This window comes from Podarcis tiliguerta (assembly GCF_965153285.1).
Source record: "Podarcis tiliguerta genome assembly, chromosome: 8".
NCBI lineage: Eukaryota > Metazoa > Chordata > Lepidosauria > Squamata > Lacertidae > Podarcis > Podarcis tiliguerta.
In genome coordinates, this window is record NC_139541.1 from 30,662,858 (window position 1) to 30,682,036 (window position 19,179).

The 19,179-nt window shown below is 42.9% G+C and overlaps 1 protein-coding gene across 1 annotated transcript; it reads right to left on the reverse strand.

The window, feature by feature from the left end:
- Positions 1–866: 866 nt before the first annotated feature.
- Positions 867–17,230, reverse strand: DNAJA2 (DnaJ heat shock protein family (Hsp40) member A2). Its single transcript, XM_083451932.1, has 9 exons — positions 16,881–17,230; positions 11,781–11,840; positions 10,816–11,039; positions 7,285–7,365; positions 6,556–6,689; positions 4,883–5,079; positions 2,542–2,686; positions 2,275–2,402; positions 867–1,688 (listed from the first exon to the last, which is right to left on the reverse strand). The coding sequence occupies exons 1-9, from the start codon at positions 16,956–16,958 to the stop codon at positions 1,500–1,502; spliced, it is 1,236 nt and encodes a 411-aa protein (XP_083308058.1). The 5' UTR covers positions 16,959–17,230; the 3' UTR covers positions 867–1,499.
- Positions 17,231–19,179: the final 1,949 nt, after the last annotated feature.

The following is a 19,179-nucleotide window of genomic DNA, read 5'->3' on the forward strand; positions in this document are numbered from 1 at the left end:
TTGCTGGACTGCCAGATGTGTGAAAGTTGTAGGAATCACAAAAGACATTGGCAACTGTTGGTATCTTCAATTACACCTTTAGCTGTGTAACTATGCTATTTCATGTTTTCCCTAATTGTAGGACTAATAATTTATCAGGAGGCCCTCAAAGCAAGTCATCTGGCCATCTGCCTTAAAGGAGATGGTAACTTATGTTAGGTGTACTTCCTAAAACACCAGGACCAAAATGTTACTTCTGCAGTTACGACTAACGTTGAACAGTGGTTCATGATCACAAAGACACGAGAGTAATGCGTGTCTCATGACCTCTGTATTGTTGGAAGGGCTGTTTCCACACTGCAGGTAAATAGACAATTAGGATAATTAAGACACATTCTAAGCTTTCAAAGAAAACTGTTGGTTTGGTGCACTGCTAAATTGCTTAATGGCAGCCAAAATGAGCAGTTTTGTAGGTACTATTTCCAACTTCCTACAGTTGTGCTGAGGTTTGCAATGTTTTACTGCAAAATGTTGCATTGCTTTTCTCAAGTTCCCTTTGATAAAATTTCTACTTAAAGTGTATTCCTGTATTATAGGAGTGTGCACAGACCATAGGATTTGCCTTGTATCCGTTTGTTGACCATTTCCTTAACTGTTTCTGAGTTGGTCTCTGCTTGAGGTTTCAAGCTATTCAAGATGATCCACTGTTTCATCAGGGGTTTTAAAACTCAGGGGCACTGGCCAACAAAGCATTGAGCCCAGGAGCCATACAACTGCCCACCCACCCATTCTGAGCCTTCAGTTTAAGAGGTTAATACTGGAGTTGGAAATCTATTTCAAGAGTAATTTTAGGTGTGAATTTATGGAAAGAAAAAGGTTACAAGGAGTATCATCATACACCAACGGCTTTTATTTAGTTTCAGAAACCTTTCACAAGATGGTAAAAAACTTTTACAACCACTTCTCATTTTCCCCTCTCTCTCTTCCATGGTTCCCCATCAGTTCTAACCCCACTGTGTGCCAAGTCCAATAACTTACCATGCATCTAAAGTGATAGATACAGGCTATGAAATTCTTTATTCTATTGTAGCAGCTTATGCAGGTGCAGCCAAATACCAAGCCTCGGGACAAAGTTTTACACAAAAACTTTACAATGTAGAATTTGAATTTTTAAAATATAGAACTTAAAATCTACACAAAAACTGGTAAAAATCAAGCACAAGTACAAGGACTGAAACTTAACCCAGGTGAAAAGGAGAGAATCTCATCTTCCTTTCAAGTGCCTTTATTCTGCTACAGAACAGTAGAAAAAAAAAGCTTTTTTGTGTGGTTAGTTTAAATTATACACTCTGTAGATACTATGGACCAATTTAAAAGTTACACATATAGCAACAGATGTCCATCGGGTTCGTGTGGATTGCTCACACAATCCAACTGGATTGCTGGAAACAAGTCAGGCAAAATTTGAAGAGAAAAATCCATGTGTAACTTCCCCCCGCCCCCACCCCCAGACAAAACTTTTACTGATGGGCACACTGCACCCCAGGTCCATGATGGCCGCTTTCGTCATCAGAACTATCGTTGTAAGCTTCACGCCTCTGGCCGCCACCTGAACCACGAGTGGTATCAAATTCTTGAAGTTCTACCTCCTCTGCATCACTAATTATGTTGGAGATTTCTGGTCTGGCAGGCAGAAGATCTTCAAGTTCCTAAAAAGAAAGCATTGGAAGAAGAGTGATGCAAAAATGTAGTATTCGCAGGAACACAAGTTCCAGTAGGCGCCTTCTGCACCAACCTTTGAATACCTGCTGAAAGCTTTCCTATTCCACCAGGCCTATGCAGAAAATTAAGAAGAAATCTTTCTACAATGGTTAACTGATGTCTGCTTTAATTTTTTTAAATTGTTTTGGTTTTATTTAAAGTTTCAAGCCATGGCTTGGTCAGTACCCTTTTCTCCACTGATTTTTTTAAAAAACATACACTGTGCCCTTTCCCCAGTACAATTGTTTTAGAGCTTGTGTTTTTATCACTATCCTTAAATCTATGCTTGTAGAATCAGGCAGGTGTGTCATCTGATCGAGCAGCCAATGTTGGACCTACTCAGAGTAGGCCCAATGAAATTAGTGGAGCTAAGTCAATTTCACCTTCAGTGAGTCGACTCCGAGCAGAGGAACATAGCTGGATAAAACTGTTTCCTATAGTGATCAGATGTAAAGATGATGTGCAACTTCCACATATTCTGCAGCTGGCGTGCAGAAGAGGTGAGCATTTAGAGATACATCCTGGGGTACTCACTGTAAGCTTTTCTGGGCTAATCCAGTTGTTTTCAGGAAAATGCACGTCAAACTTTATATAAAGATCTCCCTTTTCAAAGGGATTGCGGTACTGTGGCATTCCTTCCCCCCGAACAACACGGACACAGCCTGCAGGAATGGACAGAGGCAATTGTTGTTAAGAGGCAGCCTATAGTTTTCCCCTCTGTGTAAAATCAAATACATGAACAGGCAAAATACAGGGTAACAGGCTTCCAAACAGCTCCAAAAGCCCATGAGGTTTTTTTACCTGGTTCAATTACTTTTCCTGGAGGGTATTTCACCACAATTTGACGTCCGTCAAGGTGCTTAAATGTGAACTGAAAGCCACACAGTGCTTCAACAAGTCCTATTTTGTGCGTCATGTGCAAGTCATTCCCATCTCTTTGGAACACCTTGGAAAAGGGAGGGAAAGAGGTTTAGTGGCAAATGCATGAGCAGATGGGCTACCATAACTACAACAACAACAAAAATTGTCGCTTACAAAAGTAACCCCAAACACAAGATAAACAGTAAAACCCAATTGTAACAAAATCAATAAAAACCACAAATAAAAAACACGTATTACTGATCATGGCCCACTAAAAAAAGGAGAAAAAGAGGCTACAAATATGAGAAACCCTTCAAAATTTAGGGCCAGAAGCCTGGGTACAAAGACAAGTCTTTGGCTGTCACCTAAAAATAGATAAAGATGGTGCCAGGCATGCCTCTCTGGGGAGTGCACTTCACAAGCAGAGAGCGACTAGTGAAAAGGCCCATACTCGTCCCATGAAGGGGGCACACAGAGAAGCACTTCAGATGATAATGCAGGGTCCAGAACAGGCTTTTTGTCTGTCTTGAGCTACCTGCAAACAGGTAGGAACCATTGTGAGGGAAAGAAAAAAATGGGTACTGGCCTCTAGCTAGATCATGAACTCCTAGTGTGTATATGCTTTGTGTTACACTAAAATCTCACAGGCAGACAAAAAGTATCACATACAGGAGTATCTTACATTTACATCTGGCTATACACCTATACAGTGGTACCTCTGGTTACGTACTTAATTCGTTCCAGAGGTCATACTTAACCTGAAACTGTTCTTAACCTGAAGCACTACTTTAGTTAATGGGGCCTCCTGCTGCCGCCGCACCGCCTGAGCAAAATTTCTGTTCTCATACTGAAGCAAAGTTCTTAACCCGAGGTAATATTTCTGGGTTAGTGGAGTCTGTAACCTGAAGCATAAGTACCTGAAGCGTATGTAACCTGAGGTACCACTGTATATGAATTTTGAGACTAGAACTAGGGGAGGGGGGAATAGCAGAAATTGCCTTGGCTATGACAACTCCAGGACTAGGACAACTCACAGAATTCAGTGGGGCCATCTGACTTAAGATTCATGAAAATTAACTCAGTCAACTTAGTTATAACCAGTTTCATTTGTTTCAATGGGGATACTTCAAAACATGGCTTAGCTGGATGCAGCCCAGAGAGACTTGTGAGCAAAAATACAAAGCTTTGGGCTGAAAGGTTTTTGCTTTACTTCTGAAAATTCAATTGCTTTTTGTTTAATTCTGAATAGCAGCCAAGTGTATTTCAAATGGCTCAGGTCACAACAGCAAGGAGTTCACAATACATTTTACTGGGAAAGGTACGAGAACAAAAGCAACCATGTCTCAAATGGCCTCTGACCATTATGAGGAGTTGCCCATTGCGAGCTTCTCTGGTTTCTAGAATGCATATTTAAAATAGCAGCAGGTCTGCTATGTTATCTTTCTCTAGTTGCGCATATGTAAAGCATGGAAACAAGCAACACAGACATATCTATTTTAATTGCTAGGTAACAATTAGGTGCCTAGAATGTACCAAATGTTGTACACAGATTTAAAAACATGATAGGCCCTGCCCACAGTCCTACATTTCTAAAAAAGATTAGACACATAGGGAAAAAGAGAAGAGACTGATCACACACAGTAGTACAGTAGTTCATATAAATGACCAGCTTGAACAGAGACTGGGCTGCTGATAACTGGGGCCAAGCGGCCCACGGTCCCTTGGCTGAATCTACTGGGTGGGGCCCCATGGTCCCAGATTTCTCTCTGCTACTGTCAACTAATCTGTTCACACAAATGATCACAGGTTAAACTGGGAGAAGCCTGTGTCCCTCCTGACCGCTGGGCATGCTGGCTGGGGCTAACAGAAGACAACAATACTGTATATGGAGGGTCAGAATCTGGAGGCTCCCCACCCTTGGGTTAGATACAAAAAAGTGCACTTCTGTATACATGTTTCTTCTGCTCATGGGAAGCATGTTTTTACACCATATGGCAAGACACCAAGTGCAAAAGGTGATTCTAACTTCAAGAGGTGGTGCAATATCTCCTGAGAAGCCGAAACACAAGAACTACTCACACTATTGCACAAACAGGCAGAACAGCACCAGCAGCAATTTTCCTTTTGCTCATGGCTATCTAAGTTCAACTCCATTATCATCCACGCATTTAATGGAGCACCACTACACCCCCCCCCAACAAACCGCCGCCAGCCTCAGTATTCAAAAGGCTCCAAAGGTCTACAATAAAAAGACAGCTTTGCATTTCAGACAGCAAGTTACCTCATGCTCCTTTTCCTGAAGCAGGAGAACGATGTCGCCTGGCTCCACTCCGGGGGCTTGATCGGCCTCTCCAGTAAAGGTGATTCTCTGCCCGTGCTTCATGCCTTTATCTACATGGACTTCAAGGATCTTCACTTCTTTGATCACCTTCTTCCCTTCACATTTTTTACAGCGATCTTTTTCATTAATTACTTCCCCTAGAAAAGAGAGAGACAGCCAGTTATGACCCAGTTTCAAGGGGTGGAGAACATCTGGCATGCGGGACAAACACAGCCCTCCAGGCCTTTTTATCTGGCCCATGCGACTTTCCCCAGACCACGCTTGTCGAGAGTCCTATTCTGCACCCTCCCGGAGTGCCTTTGCCTGGCTGGAATGTGCCCAACTGTGATAATGCCTATGGCTTGCCTGCATGGAGTATGTGTGGACATGCTTTGACTTGTGAAGTCAGAATGCAACCCACTGAACAAAGACAGGGGTCACATCTGCTGCCACACCCATTTTCTGCCCCTGGCCACCATGTCACTTACACATGGCCCCTGGAAGGTTGCCCAAATGAGAAGGTGGCCCTTTGAATCCCCCCGCGCTGATTCTGTTGCATGTTGAAGTCCCCCGTGTTTTCACAAACTTTTGGAGGCCGTGCTTCGATTACTGTTAGCCCTGGTTTCAATCATATTGATGCTTATTTTATTCTTGTATGTTTAAACTGTATTTCACTGGTATCATTTTGTTTATTATGGAAACCCTTTTGGGTTTATGATAGAAAGCAATCTACAAGAATCTCCCCCCACTCCAATAATAAAATGGTTCCTTAGTCCGGCTACGTAGTTTGCTTCTTTACTAAGATGCAAGGAACGCCTACCAACAAGTGCTTCTGGTGTCTCAATGTGGTTCGCTAAAACCAGATCAGGAACTTCCCCATTCAAATGCGTGTCATTTAAAGCAGGAAGACAGGCTAAGGCTAAGATACCTGACCCCACCACAGGAGGAGCCAACTTGCAACTATTCAGGAACAGCTGAGCTGCTGATCACCCATGACCATGCTGATCAGGTTATGAGGAATGTAGACCAGTTCCTTCCATGTCATTTCTTGCATATGCTTTCTATACTCCTACATTACTGGAACAACCACTGCACCACTCCTGCAATGTAGGAGTTACGCCTAAGGTGTCATAATGCAATTGCCACTGATGCATCTAGTATATCAGGTTGCGAACATGATCCGTGTGGGAGGCACGGTGGCAACCCGCAGCATTGGCAACCCGCAGCGGTGCGTCTGCACACATGATTCGGCGCTTCTGCGCATGATGTCATTTTGTGCTTCTGCGCAGAAACCCGGAAGTAACCCTATCCAGTACTTCTGGGTTTGGCACGGTCCGCAACCCAAAAACGCGCAACCCGCAGTGTTCGCAAGCCGAGGTATGACTGTAGATGGCTAGTTGTATGTGTATCATCCTTAAGAGTTCTATATTCCCACTGCATTGACAAACCACACCAATGAAAGCAAGGCAAAGGGCAAACCATGTTGCCAATGTGTCTAAACAATTCAATGGGGAGCAGGGATTTATGAGCTTCTCAGCTTGCTAACATGCACCCTAGTTTTAGCTATCATAATGTATTGAAACTTAAGGGACTTTTCTTGAGATCAGATGCTTGTGGTGAATTGATTGGCTTACCTTCTCCATTGCAGTCAGAGCAGACAGACTGCATCTGCTGAACCATCCCAGGAGCCAGCTGCCTGATCATGATACGCACACCTCTGCCTCGGCAAGCCGCGCACTTCTGAACTGCTCCAGATTTACCCCCTTGGCTAGATCAAAAACATGTTGATTTCATATTATTATAAACACAAAAAGGAAATGTAGTTTTACATTTTTGGAGCCTGGGGACATCTAATCCTGTAGCAAGTCTTAAAGCTTAGGAGATGCAGGTCTTAGTGCTTTGGATAGCAGCCCACTTGAAAAATCGTATAAGCACTTAGCAAGGAAGAGCAGGATGCAGACAATACACACACAAGGGCATCTTGTTGCAAAGCTGAACAATGTAACCCTACAAACAACTGAACCTTAGGTGGACATGGACTTTTTTGTTAGCAGTTATTAGATTCCAGCAATTTATATACCAACTGACTGTAGAAAACCCCCAAGTGATTTACAAAAAGAAACCAATAAAATTATCAGTAAAAACAGCAATTTAAAAAAAAACACAACAATTAAAAACAGTGATAAGCTAAAACCAGATTAGAACTCATGCAAACATTCTACATATCTGGATAGGCTTGTCTAAACAAAAAATTATATTTAATTTTCATTTTTAAATCTTTGCTCAATTTTTCAAGAATCAAATCATTAATCTTTTGAAGACAGATGAATGCAAAAAAACAAGCAAACAAAAAAACAACTCACCCGTTACATGAACTACAAAGGACATTCTTGCTAAGTTGTAGTTTGGTAGTCTTTCCATTATAAAGATCTTCTAAAGAAACTCTGAGTAAGGGAAAGGGATTGTACTTCAGGTTTTGGTTCAAGTATCAGCAGAAGACTGAACACATCTTATTTTAACATACTTGCAGGCACAACTATTGAAAGGCTAAATGAAGTGGCAAAAACATATTCCAGATACCGAATAAACACTGGTAAAAAATGTTAGCACTATTGTTTTTAGACCAGCCCAAGAGATAGATGAGCTGCAATGTAGAAAAGTATGCCCACCAACTTGTTCCCATTATATGGTAGCTCTATGTTCTCTTACCAGGATTTCATACATGCACCAAAGTATCCATACCCCATAGCATAGCAATGCATCATTACTACATGTATACTCTACCTTCCTTCCAATGAACTCAACATACATGAACCTTCTAATTCATCCTCACATAGCCCTGTGGGGCAATTAGCCCAAAACAGAGATACTCAACTTGGCACCCTTGACAGATTGTTTGACTATAATTCCCATTGTCCCTGACCATTGCCATTGCGGCTGATAAAGGCTGTAGTCCAACAATATCTGGAAGGCATGGCAAGGGCTAACCCTGGCCTGAGAGCTAGCAATAGGTCCAAGGTCACCCAGTAATTTAGTGGAGATTTGAACTTGGGTTTCTCCAGTTCTACCTCAGCTCTCTCACCACAACAAAGGACTGTCTTACTCCTATCAAGGTCTTTAGTGGAGGCTGTGTTCTTGGTCCCTTCACCTTCAGGGAGAGGTTAAGGCAGGTGGCTACCAGGTGGCTCTGCAAGTAAGCAACTGCTGCCTTGTGTGTATCTCTCAGAAGTCTGTATTAGCATTTAAGCACCAGCTCAGTGTTCCTGTTCACACAGGCATACAGCAATATCTAGAACCCTGATCTTTCCTGACCTTCCCAATGGGGTTTCTCTTTTTAATTCAAATTTTGACGAGAGGAATAGCCACTAGTTTTTATTGCTGTCCTCTTTCCCTTAATTGCTGCCCATCCTTTCTCAAGCAGCATAGTGAGGACTTTCACACCTAACACAGCAACCATTTTAGACCTAATCTCATAGTGCATGGTTATTTTTCCTTTGTACCACTGCTTTTTCCAAGAGCAATGCAAAAATATCATAACATACTGTAGCAGCATAACCAGTAAAAGCCATCAGCTGAAGATTAAAATGGAAGGATTTTACAAACCACAGTTAAAAGCTGCAGCCAGTTTCTACAGCCTTTCAGTGAAAAATACAGATTTTAAAGGCAGCAGATTCCAGTTTATGCTTTCAGCAGGAAAAATAAAATATCACTGAATTCCAGATGGAGACATTTTAATGGAATATTTCACACATTATTTGTTTGAAAGATCTGTATATGACCCTTCAGCTTCCAGGGAGATTAAAAAAAACCCCAATATAAAATACATATCATATTGAGAGAGAAAAAAACAGACATCAAAATACATTTAGAAGGCCAGGGAAACAAAAATATATTTTGTTGGCACTGAAAGGATAACAATGTTAGCACTATTTGGGCCTGCCTGCACTATTTGGGCCTGCCTTCTTTAATATATTTTTCGTACCAGTCAAGTATTTCCCCCCTCCCCCCCTGGGCTTTTAACATCATTTAAAATTATTTACATTAATATTCTAATCTCTGAATTTCACTGTGGTTTAAGCTCAATGAGGATGTTTTGTGGCTCTCTTTAACATGACTATGGATGAAATTATGTTATCTGCTAACACATGGCTGTTTCACATGACAAGATGTTGGTATTCAAGTTAAAAGCAAAAAACAAAACCAACAATGATCATCACCCTACAACTCTGTTAATGGGGCAACTCATAAATGTCAGAAAATTCCACAAATGGAGCAATGGCACTGAAAAGGCTCTTCGTGGTTAACTCCCAACCCACCTCAGGTGAAATTAAGGATTTTGTTTTGACTTGGGACACATTCATGGAATAAGAACTATATGCTACAACTCCTCTAGTACATTTGCTCTGTCAGAATGCAGCATTCTAAAGTAGAAGTAACACTTGGCTAGCTCCTGCTCAGGCTTCTGTATACTCACTTTAAAATGAATCAAATAAACAAACCATTTCTGCACCAATGTAATCTAAATTTTGCAACTTGCATAATTAATGGAAGCAAACTGGCATTTGCTTAATTTTGCACCATTAATTTTGCTTCTGCTTTTTATTGCTTCAATTTTATATGCTGGCCTTACTGCACTTGGCACCCAATCAAGGCCTAGTTAAAAACTGGGGAAAGGAGCTATGCAGAACATTAAGCTCGCCTCCTGCCAAAAAAACCGACTCACCAATACTTTAAGATAAATACACTTAGCATCTTACTGGCTATAAAGGGTAGGGTTTTTTGTTCTTTAAAAAATAAATTTCAGGTTATTCAATTCTGTACCCATCACTGCCTGCCTAGTCCACCTGCTGCATTAAACTAGAATTTCAGAATACCTGCCTCACTCCATCTGCTCTTGCGAAGGCTTGCTTTCTCACATGATCTGCTTGGAACAGTCTGCTGTTCCAACTTGTCCGCTTTTCATTGTAAGGGATTCTGAACAACTTGAACTTCAATGTTTTTAATCACATTGACTTGGTAGAACGATAGCCTCAGGTTTAAAGCGATCTATTCACTAGGCTGTTAATAAGTGGTTTTGCTGCAATGATTAGTCCAACCCGTCTTGTAAATGTATCAAGTTACCTAAAGCATGGGTGAGGCTTTAATATTCCATTCACTGATGATTTAGAGGCTTGGCCTTATTTCTTTAGTAACTTGCCTTGGCAGAAACAAACTAACACATAACCTGGTACCAGTTCCTTGGGACTATCTATTACAATGCTGGATTACTTTTTTGTGTTCAAGGCTAAATCCAGAATTTTTTTCTCTAGCATTTTTAAAAACCCCATCTGAATAAAAAACAAACAACTCATCTGATCAGAGAGAGAGAGAAGGCTCCATGGAGAAGCAGGAAGAACATTAATCTTTTGTAAAGGTTGGATGTGGCAATGGAGGTATACCAAAAGGGGCAACATTGGGCCCTATGGAGATCTTGTCCCACCTACACTCACAATGGAAGGGTCATGCTAATCATTTGTGTTGAGTCAGGTGCATCATTGCATCCTTTCAGGTGCCTGGTGACAACATGGCTTTTAAAGACAGCTTTTAAATGTTGTGCTGGCTTAAGTTGTGTATATTTTAATAACTGGATTTGTTTTGTTTGGTATGGAATGTTGTGTATTATTATTTAGTTGTCTTTAAGTTTCCTTGGAAAATAAGGCAGGGTAGACTTAAAAAAACAAAACAAATAAATGCTGGATCGCCAAGGCTATTTTGGTATCAGGTAGCTTCAGATAATTTTAAATCATGTGTACTTGAAAGTCCTTCAGTTTGTCATGAGAACGTCAGCCCACCAATAGAGCAATTATGCATTCAAGACAGGAACTTCCCCCAGAGACAATAAGCCAGGTACTTACTTGAGTGGATGCATCATATCTTCACCTCTTCTTCTTCCGTTGCGACTTCTACTCTGACTACCCATGAAACTGAACAGTCCCCCACCAAATATGTGGGAGAAAATATCGTCCATTCCTCCACCTCCACCACTACCTTCTCGGAGGCCTTGTTCTCCATACCGGTCATACAATTCGCGTTTCTCGGGATTTGAGAGAACTTCATAGGCAAAGCTTATTTCTTTGAACTAAGGAGGTAAATGTAAATGAAATGCCTATTATTTGCATGTTTGGCAATATATGTACAATAGGAAAGGAAAGTGTTTCGGCAGATACGCTTCTACTACATTACAATTACTGTTGTATAAGCAGACATATGCAAAATGCCAGCCCAGTCTGGACTCTGGCAACAGGCAGGTGAGCCAACTCTGGGCATCCAACTCTCCTGCATTCCTTTACTGATCTATCTTCAAAGAACAGGCCTCTCCTTTGCTTCTGAGGAGGACTAGGTATATCCTGCTCTGCACAGCTGATCCATCCTTCTTCTGTGCTTTGCTCTCAGGCATCTCAGTGATTCACTACACAAGCATGTCACATCTGTGTCATTCATGAACTTTCTCCATTACTCACATTGATTTGAACAAACTGCTCTCTGCAGTCATGTGTCAAAGCACAGCTAATGGCAAGAAGGCAGCTTTGATTATCTTATAACATTCACATCCCACTGCTACTCCAAAGAGACTAGTTTAATGCGCATGAATATTGTTCCATTTTATTCTCACAACAGCTCTGAGATAGAACTTGGGCTGTTAAGTAAGCTTCACCACAGAGTATGGATTTAAACCAACATTTCATCCAGTTAAAGCTGAGTACTACCTACACCTCACCGATGGCACATTTTCACCATTTTCCACACATTTCCCTCTTTTCAGTTCTTCTCAGACTACGTGTTCATCTTAAAACGCAACCATTTGCAGGAGAAGTCTTACCTTGTCACCTGCATTTGGATTCTTATCAGGGTGGTACTCCTTGGCAAGCTTCCGGTATGCCTAAATGGCAAAAGGAACCAAAATAACTAGTTAGTGGGGAAATGAATACAGATTTTGAGTTCAGCTTGTCCTTCCCCACTCCCAAAAAAGCCCCTGAAGTCAACTAGTGCTTGAAAAACCTATTTTTTATTTTTTAAAAATCCATTACAAGAACAAGCTTGCATATGAGCCCCCACTGAAATGAAACTAGATTAAACAGCATTAGGTTATCAAAAATTGAACCCAATTCAACAGCAATTATTCGAGCATGGCCAAACTTCAGCAGTCTGAACAGGAATAGCTACAGTAATCTGAAGAGGCTTCAGAACAGTGCAGATGTATAATAACCTTATCAAAGCCCAACACATCTCACATACATCCTCCTGAGGGAAAACTTTATAGTGTCTACAGTATTTCCATAGGGGTTCATGTATCATACTATAGCACCACTGAAGTGCAATAGAAGACTGCCTGGTAGCTGTTAACCACATTATTCGTGGCAGCTTAGAAAATGAAAATTATGCTTGCTCTTTTGAATATCCTTGAGTTTCTCAATCTCTTCCATGCACACAAATCCTATTCATATTTGCTGCTGCCATAAAAAAATCTGCCCTTAATAAAATGGTGTGAATTCTCAACCAATTCATTATTCATACTCTCCCTGTTTACATTAACAGCAAACACTACTTCTACAATTAAATATGACCTAGTGCTTTTAATATGTGCTTTATAACTGTTTGTGTTTAACCTTGCAACCATCCCCTTAAGAAGATCACCACTAAAGGTTTGATATGTGCTCAAAGTCCATATGCACGAATGGAAATAGGGCCGACAAATAAAAAGTTAATTCTCAACAAGACACTACTATTTCCTCAAAGTCAGCAAGAATCTCCAAAGATAAACAATGAGAACAATTTGAAGTTGGTTATAGTGAAGCTTCACTAAAAATCTGTGTGACTGATCAACTTTCAGTGAGAAAAGCCATAGTTGCTAAGAAGTAATTCTGTAACATGACCAAGACTGAAAAGTATTTTCAGTGACTGCTCTGAGTTAATACCGTGTGCCAAACTATTGAAGTTGAGATGCTACTAGGATTACAAACATTGTCAGAAATATCAGCCATCCTGAACTGTTTCCATTAATGACATCACCATTGGTACCTATTTGAATGGACCATCTCTCTTTTTTTTACAGTATCCTGATTCCTGGACACAACTACGCTTTCCTCTACATACAGTGGTACCTTGGGTTAAGTACTATATTCGTTCTGGAGGTCCATTCTTAACCTGAAACTGTTCTTAACCTGAAGCACCACTTTAGCTAATGGGGCCCCCTGCTGCTGCCGCACCGCCAGAGCACGATTTCTGTTCTTATCCTGAAGCAAAGTTCTTAACCTGAGGTACTATTTCTGGGTTAGCTGAGTCTGTAACCTGAAACGTATATAACCCGAGGTACCACTGTATTTTGTTAGACTATGCAATGAAGTAGCATTAAGATTTACAATGTTGCTCATCAGGATACAACTTCATATTTTAAGACCTAGGACCTATCTTTAACCCAAAGCAGGCACAAACTAGCAATTGTTTCACTGAATGAATCTCTTCTCTCTAGTGACCAAAGATGGACGGAAATTTTACATGTGCAAGCTGTTACATGAGAATTTTCTTATACATTAATTAAAAGTAATGTAGCTCTGCCCTCTACTTCAAGTCATCCTGAATTTTTAACCTTTACTGTTTTAATTTTCTCCTTCCAATAGGGAAAAAAAAAAGCAAAATTATGGTAGTACTAGTGCAAACCAACATAGGCTGGAATGCAACCCACTTCCAGGTCCTAATCTACCAATTAAAGAATAACCTTTAAAAAGTCAAATGGCGTCTTCAGCCATCTGTTATATCCAATGATTGCAATTCTGAGACCATCATTCTGTATGTACCAAAGCTTACAAATAAGCAGTGGGAATTTTGATTCCCACACAGAAGCCTTCCCATGCCACACTGTTAGCTGCCTTTGATATTCCCAGGGCTCAAAAACTGCTTGCTGTGATAAGCAATATGTGCATCTGTGAAAAGAAGGTTCTCTAGCCTCTGGAATATATTTCTCCAAAATATATGCAAGTGCAACACAATCCTGCTAGCAAGTCCAGTTAAATGTTTGCCTCTCACCTAGAAAGCATCTATTTCTGAAATATTAAAACGGCAACAGTTATTCAAAATTACACCCTAATTTGACTTTCTATTTTTTGAAAAGTTTAGATCATGCAAGTGGTTCAAAAACAAAAATCACCTATCAATGTAACTTCCATGACGTTTTCCTGGATATGTTCTATTTTTAAAGGGACATAGTCAAAAGGAATATCAGGGCATAGTTAATTTTGCTACTCACCTAAACTTTCATTTTAAAGGGATAAGACATTGCTAAATCTCAGCAGCCCTTAGTAAGCAATCGCCTATCATTGTAGTGACCAAACACCACTTTAAAGGAGGAACGTGTTCACAGAATATAAATAGGATTTTTCTGAATCTACATGAAGGAACTTATTTCCTGTTAACCTCAGAACCCTCTTATCGCTTGTGCTTCCTCCAAAATACCTGCTTCCATAACAACAAATACCCAGCCCAAACAAATTATGCTATTACACGCCCAGATGAAGAGGATCTATTCCCCAGTAGCACCACCCTTCCGTCACAAACAGGCAGGACATGGTCATTAACCAGCTGAAGGCTCTGATGTGGGATGGGGTTCTCAAAGACTAGATGAGGAAAAGAAGTGAGTTGTGCCTAACAAAAACAAGTTAAGGGCAATTAATCTTGAAAGGGTTAACATGAAGGGGTTATGTTACCTAGGGACTTTTGACCTTTCCACCCCCACTCCCCTTTTTGAACAGCCAGGATGAGAAGGGATCACCTACAGAGGAATGAAGGCCAAGAATGAAGCCTGTGCTTTTGTAGACAGAAACAGAATGTGCCCAAATGAGATTCAGCATACGTGGAAGTAAAAATAAAGAGAATATAGGTTGGGATACCATTCTTATTACCCTCCCCAAGAATGAAGAGGAGAAATGATCTTCAGGCAAAACCAATTCCCAGGAGGCATGGGATTGGGGCAGGCATGGCCAAACATGGCCCTCCAGCTGTTTTGGGACTACAATTCATCCCTGACCACTGGTCCTGTTAGCTAGGGATTATGGGAGTTGTAGTCCCAAAACAGATGGAGGGCCAAGTTTGGCCATGCCTGGGTTGGGGGTTGGTAATGGACAGATGAGTAGAAAATAAAAGGGCAAAGAGCTAACCTCCAGATTTCCCTCACCATCATAAGAAACTCCTCAAGGTTACAGGAGATGGAGTGACAAGGGGAATAAAAAATGGTGAGATGTGGAGACTGGAAACTGACAGGTCATCCATGTTCTCACATGGCCAATCCAGAAAGGCACAAACTTGTGAGGAGAGGGAAGACAAGTAGGCTCTTGATACCATGCAGCAAGCCTCAACTGTGGGGAGGAAATAAGAATATTGGTGAGATAGTCTCTGTTTTCCCTTACTGCTACCCTAAGTTTAACTTTCAAAGCACAAAGGGGTTTTTATGGGGGGTACAAGAAGAAGGCAAAGAGAAGATGGGGAGAGAAAAGGAAGGCCAGCCTCTGGCTCACCCTTGCCACCATGCAGCAAGGCACACAGAATTTTGAAAAATGGGGGACCTAATCCCCAGGTCTTTCTTCTTGCCACCGTAAAAATAACTCACCAGCCATATAAAATCTATGGGTGCTGTGGTTCTGGATAGAATGTTAGGTTTTAATGCTGAAATCAACTGAAGGTCAGGCAACAAATTAAATAATAAAGTCTGCAAGGGGTGGAGAGGATAAAGAGTGGAATTAACAAGAAAATATCTCTCCCCTCCTTGTGATCATGAAGCAAGTCTTAACTCTCATCTAGGGGAGCGGTACACAGGAAAGAAAATGGGGAGGGGGCAGCATCCAGCTTTCCCTCACTGCCACTCTAAAAACAATCCCCAAGGTACAAACTACTGGGAAGCTGGGATGGGTTATTGTTGCTTCTGAACATACCTTTCTATATAGTAAAGTATTATGGGTTAGATAACAACACTAAAGACGGGAGGTGGAAGAGAAAGAAAAAAGAAAGCTTCTCTCTGTCTGACCCATGTAGTCCAGAATCCTGTTCTCATAGTGCTCAACCAGATGCCTATTATGAGAAACCCTCAAGAAGGACCCAAGCACAAGAGCATTCCGTCCCCCCGTCCAACAACTGGTATTCAAAAGCATCCACTTTGCCATTGTGGCTAGTAAACACCACCAGCTCTTTCCTCCACAAATCTGTCCAAGTAAGACGGCAGGGGGGATGCATAAGCAACCCCCACCCAAATGTATATTTCAATGGTGTGGAAAGAGAAGTGACTCTAGGATATAAACCCAATCAATCCAACACAACACCGACCTTCTCCTTCAGGGCCTACTTACCTTCCAGAGCCAACACCACAACAAACACCGGCTCCCGCCTCAACCGGTGGCCCTTCCTCCTCCACACAACACCCACCACTAACCGGCATGGTGAGCGCGGAGGTGTGTGTTTGTGTGTGTGCATAGGTCGGATACAAGCGCCATAAGCAAATTATATATGTATAATTATATAAGCAAATTATATATGTATAATCTTCCCTCCCCCTCCTCCTGGCAGGAGGGCCACCTTCCAGGGCCAGCACACGCCGAGAGCTCACTCCCACCTCTCCCCCCCCCACAAGCGGCCTTCCCTTCCTCCTCCTCCACCACATACAAACACACGGCCACCCAACGCTACCCAACAAGCCTGGGCCTGACCCTGAGCTCCTGCCGCCTCCCCCTCCCCGCAACCGGCCCCGAAGGCCCCATCCAGGCCGCCGCCTCCGACCCCCCCCCCCCCGCCCGACCCCCGGCCAGGCCTAGCCAGGCGAGGCCTGCTCCAACCCCGGGCGTCTCCAATGACCCCGGTCACAAGCCGGCCTCCCTCCCGCCTGGGCCTCCCTCTCACCGCTGCCGCCCCCCCGGCTCCCCCCCCCCGCCAGGCAGACCTTCTTGAGCTCGTTGTCCGAGGCCCCCGGCGGCACTCCGAGGATGTCGTACAGTTTCGTGTCGGCTACGTTCGCCATGGCGGCCGGCTGGGAGGCGGAGGGAAGGGCGACGGAGACGACGACGATGAAGCCGCCCGGGTAGGTTGCGGGGAGAAAGGCCGGGAGGAGGAGGAGGCCGCGCGCGCGCGCCCGCGTGTGAGGGAAAGAAGGAAGGGAGGGAGAGGGGAAAAGAGGAGAGAGAGAGCGCGCGCGAGAGAGAGAGCGGGTGAGTGGAAGAAGGGGGAAGGCCCTCCGCCACGCACGCGCCGACGTCGTCACGTCGCGACGCACGCACCGCAGCGCACACCCGGATGACAGGGGAGCGAGAGGGAGAGGGTTGGTGGGCGGGGAGGAAGAGGCCCCGCCCACTCGCACCGGCCTCGCGGAGAAAGAACGCCCCGCCTCCGCTTTCTGCTCCGCGCGAACTCCAGGAAGTGAAGGGGAGAAGGGGGAGGGGAAACACGGGAGTGGAGTTAGACGGAAGGGATCGGGGTTCTTAGGAGTTTGTGCTGAACGTTAGTTGTTGCCACGGCCGCCCCCTTTTCCCCTAGTGTATGCTGGGAATTGTAGTTCTGGGGAGGGGCGGATTAAAGGCCTTTTAGAGGTGAAAAGGTGATTGTGTTCCCCCAACATCCGCATATATAATTCAAAATAAAAACAAGCTAATTAAGCCCAAATGGCATAATGTGCATTATTTTTATAGGTGTGTGTGTGTGTATGTCATATAACTTTGCATATCACGTTTACACACACACACACAAACACACAGAGTATATTCCTGTGTGTGTGTGTATGTGAGGAAAAACAAATCCAGTACGCATAACTCAGAAAAACTTATCAATAATAAAAACTTGGATCTGAATTCCTTGCATTATTTTGATCTACATTAGTAGGACGCTCCTTAGTTTATTGAAAGAGAACAGGAAAAAATGGGGAAAGGGTGTGGAGGGGAGTACAGAGAAGTCTAACGAAGTTCCCAGGATGACACCATTGAGGCTTAACAAAAATCAAATGTAAAATTCTTAGTAATAATGATAATCCCTTCCACCCTCTGTTTTTGTGCCCCTGAATCTCTATTGGCAGAGCATTCCACAGGACTGGGCTGATAGCACTAAAGGCTTGGTTCAGTTTTTTTTTTTGTCAAGGAGCCTCAGCAACTCAGAAAATGACCAGCAACACTCCTGCCGATTATCTCTGTGATCAAGCTGGGATGCCCCTGAGGTATCCTGGACCTAAGTTGTTCAGGGCTTTGTAAACTCATACAAGGAGCTTGAACCTGTCTCAGTAGTAGAGGGACAGCCATTGCAGCTGGCGTCACATGTTCTCAACCAGAAGCTCCCCTTAGCAGTCTGGCTGCTGCATTCTGCACCAGCTGGAGTTTCTGAACCAGACACATTGCAGTAATTTGTGCACAGGCAATGTGCGGGCCAAGTGGATTGTTCACGATAATAGTGACAAATACAGTAACTGGCCCCTAGGGATGTGAGAAGGCACTGTTTTCCAACCCGTTCTGGTTCATCTATTATTTGTGTAATCAAGCCCTACTGACCACAAATGCCGATGCTCTTGAAATTATGTAAACTACGTTGTCCTTGCATTATTACACCCCATTCATTCCAATGGAAAGGAAACACAGTGCAAAATGGGGACACACACACACAAACACGTAATAAATTATGTATCCTTTGGAAACCGAAAGCAGAAGCAACAAAATTGAATATGGAGGGTGTCTGCTGGATTACTTTCCACTCCAGACATGGGGCAGATAAATGAACGCTGGCAATTTGTGCTCCTGTTTCCGTCGGAATTCTCCAGCATCCCTACTGGCCACAGATGCTGATGCTCTTGAAGAATAATTTCATGGGGTCTAGAATGGGGTTGGACAACTCCATAACATTCCTGGCAAGTAGCACCTTAGAGACCAACTAAGTTTGTTCTTGGTATACTGGACAATTTTTTTATTTTTATATATATTTCGACTGCGTCAGACCAACACGGCTACCTACCTGAATCTAGATCCCTGGCAAAGCAGCATCCCCATTGCTGTCTCTCAACCATTGTCTCTCAGCATCACCCACTTCACAGGGTTGTTGTGAATCTATAATGGAGGAGCCATGCACACTACCTTCAGCTTCCTAAAGGTCCAATTGCAAGTCAAGCTCCCCATCACAACTTCTGAAGAAGAGGCTATGAAGAAGAACTAAGGATCCACGTCAGCTTACAGTATATGGTCCTTGTGGGTTAACTAATCCCAAGAGGT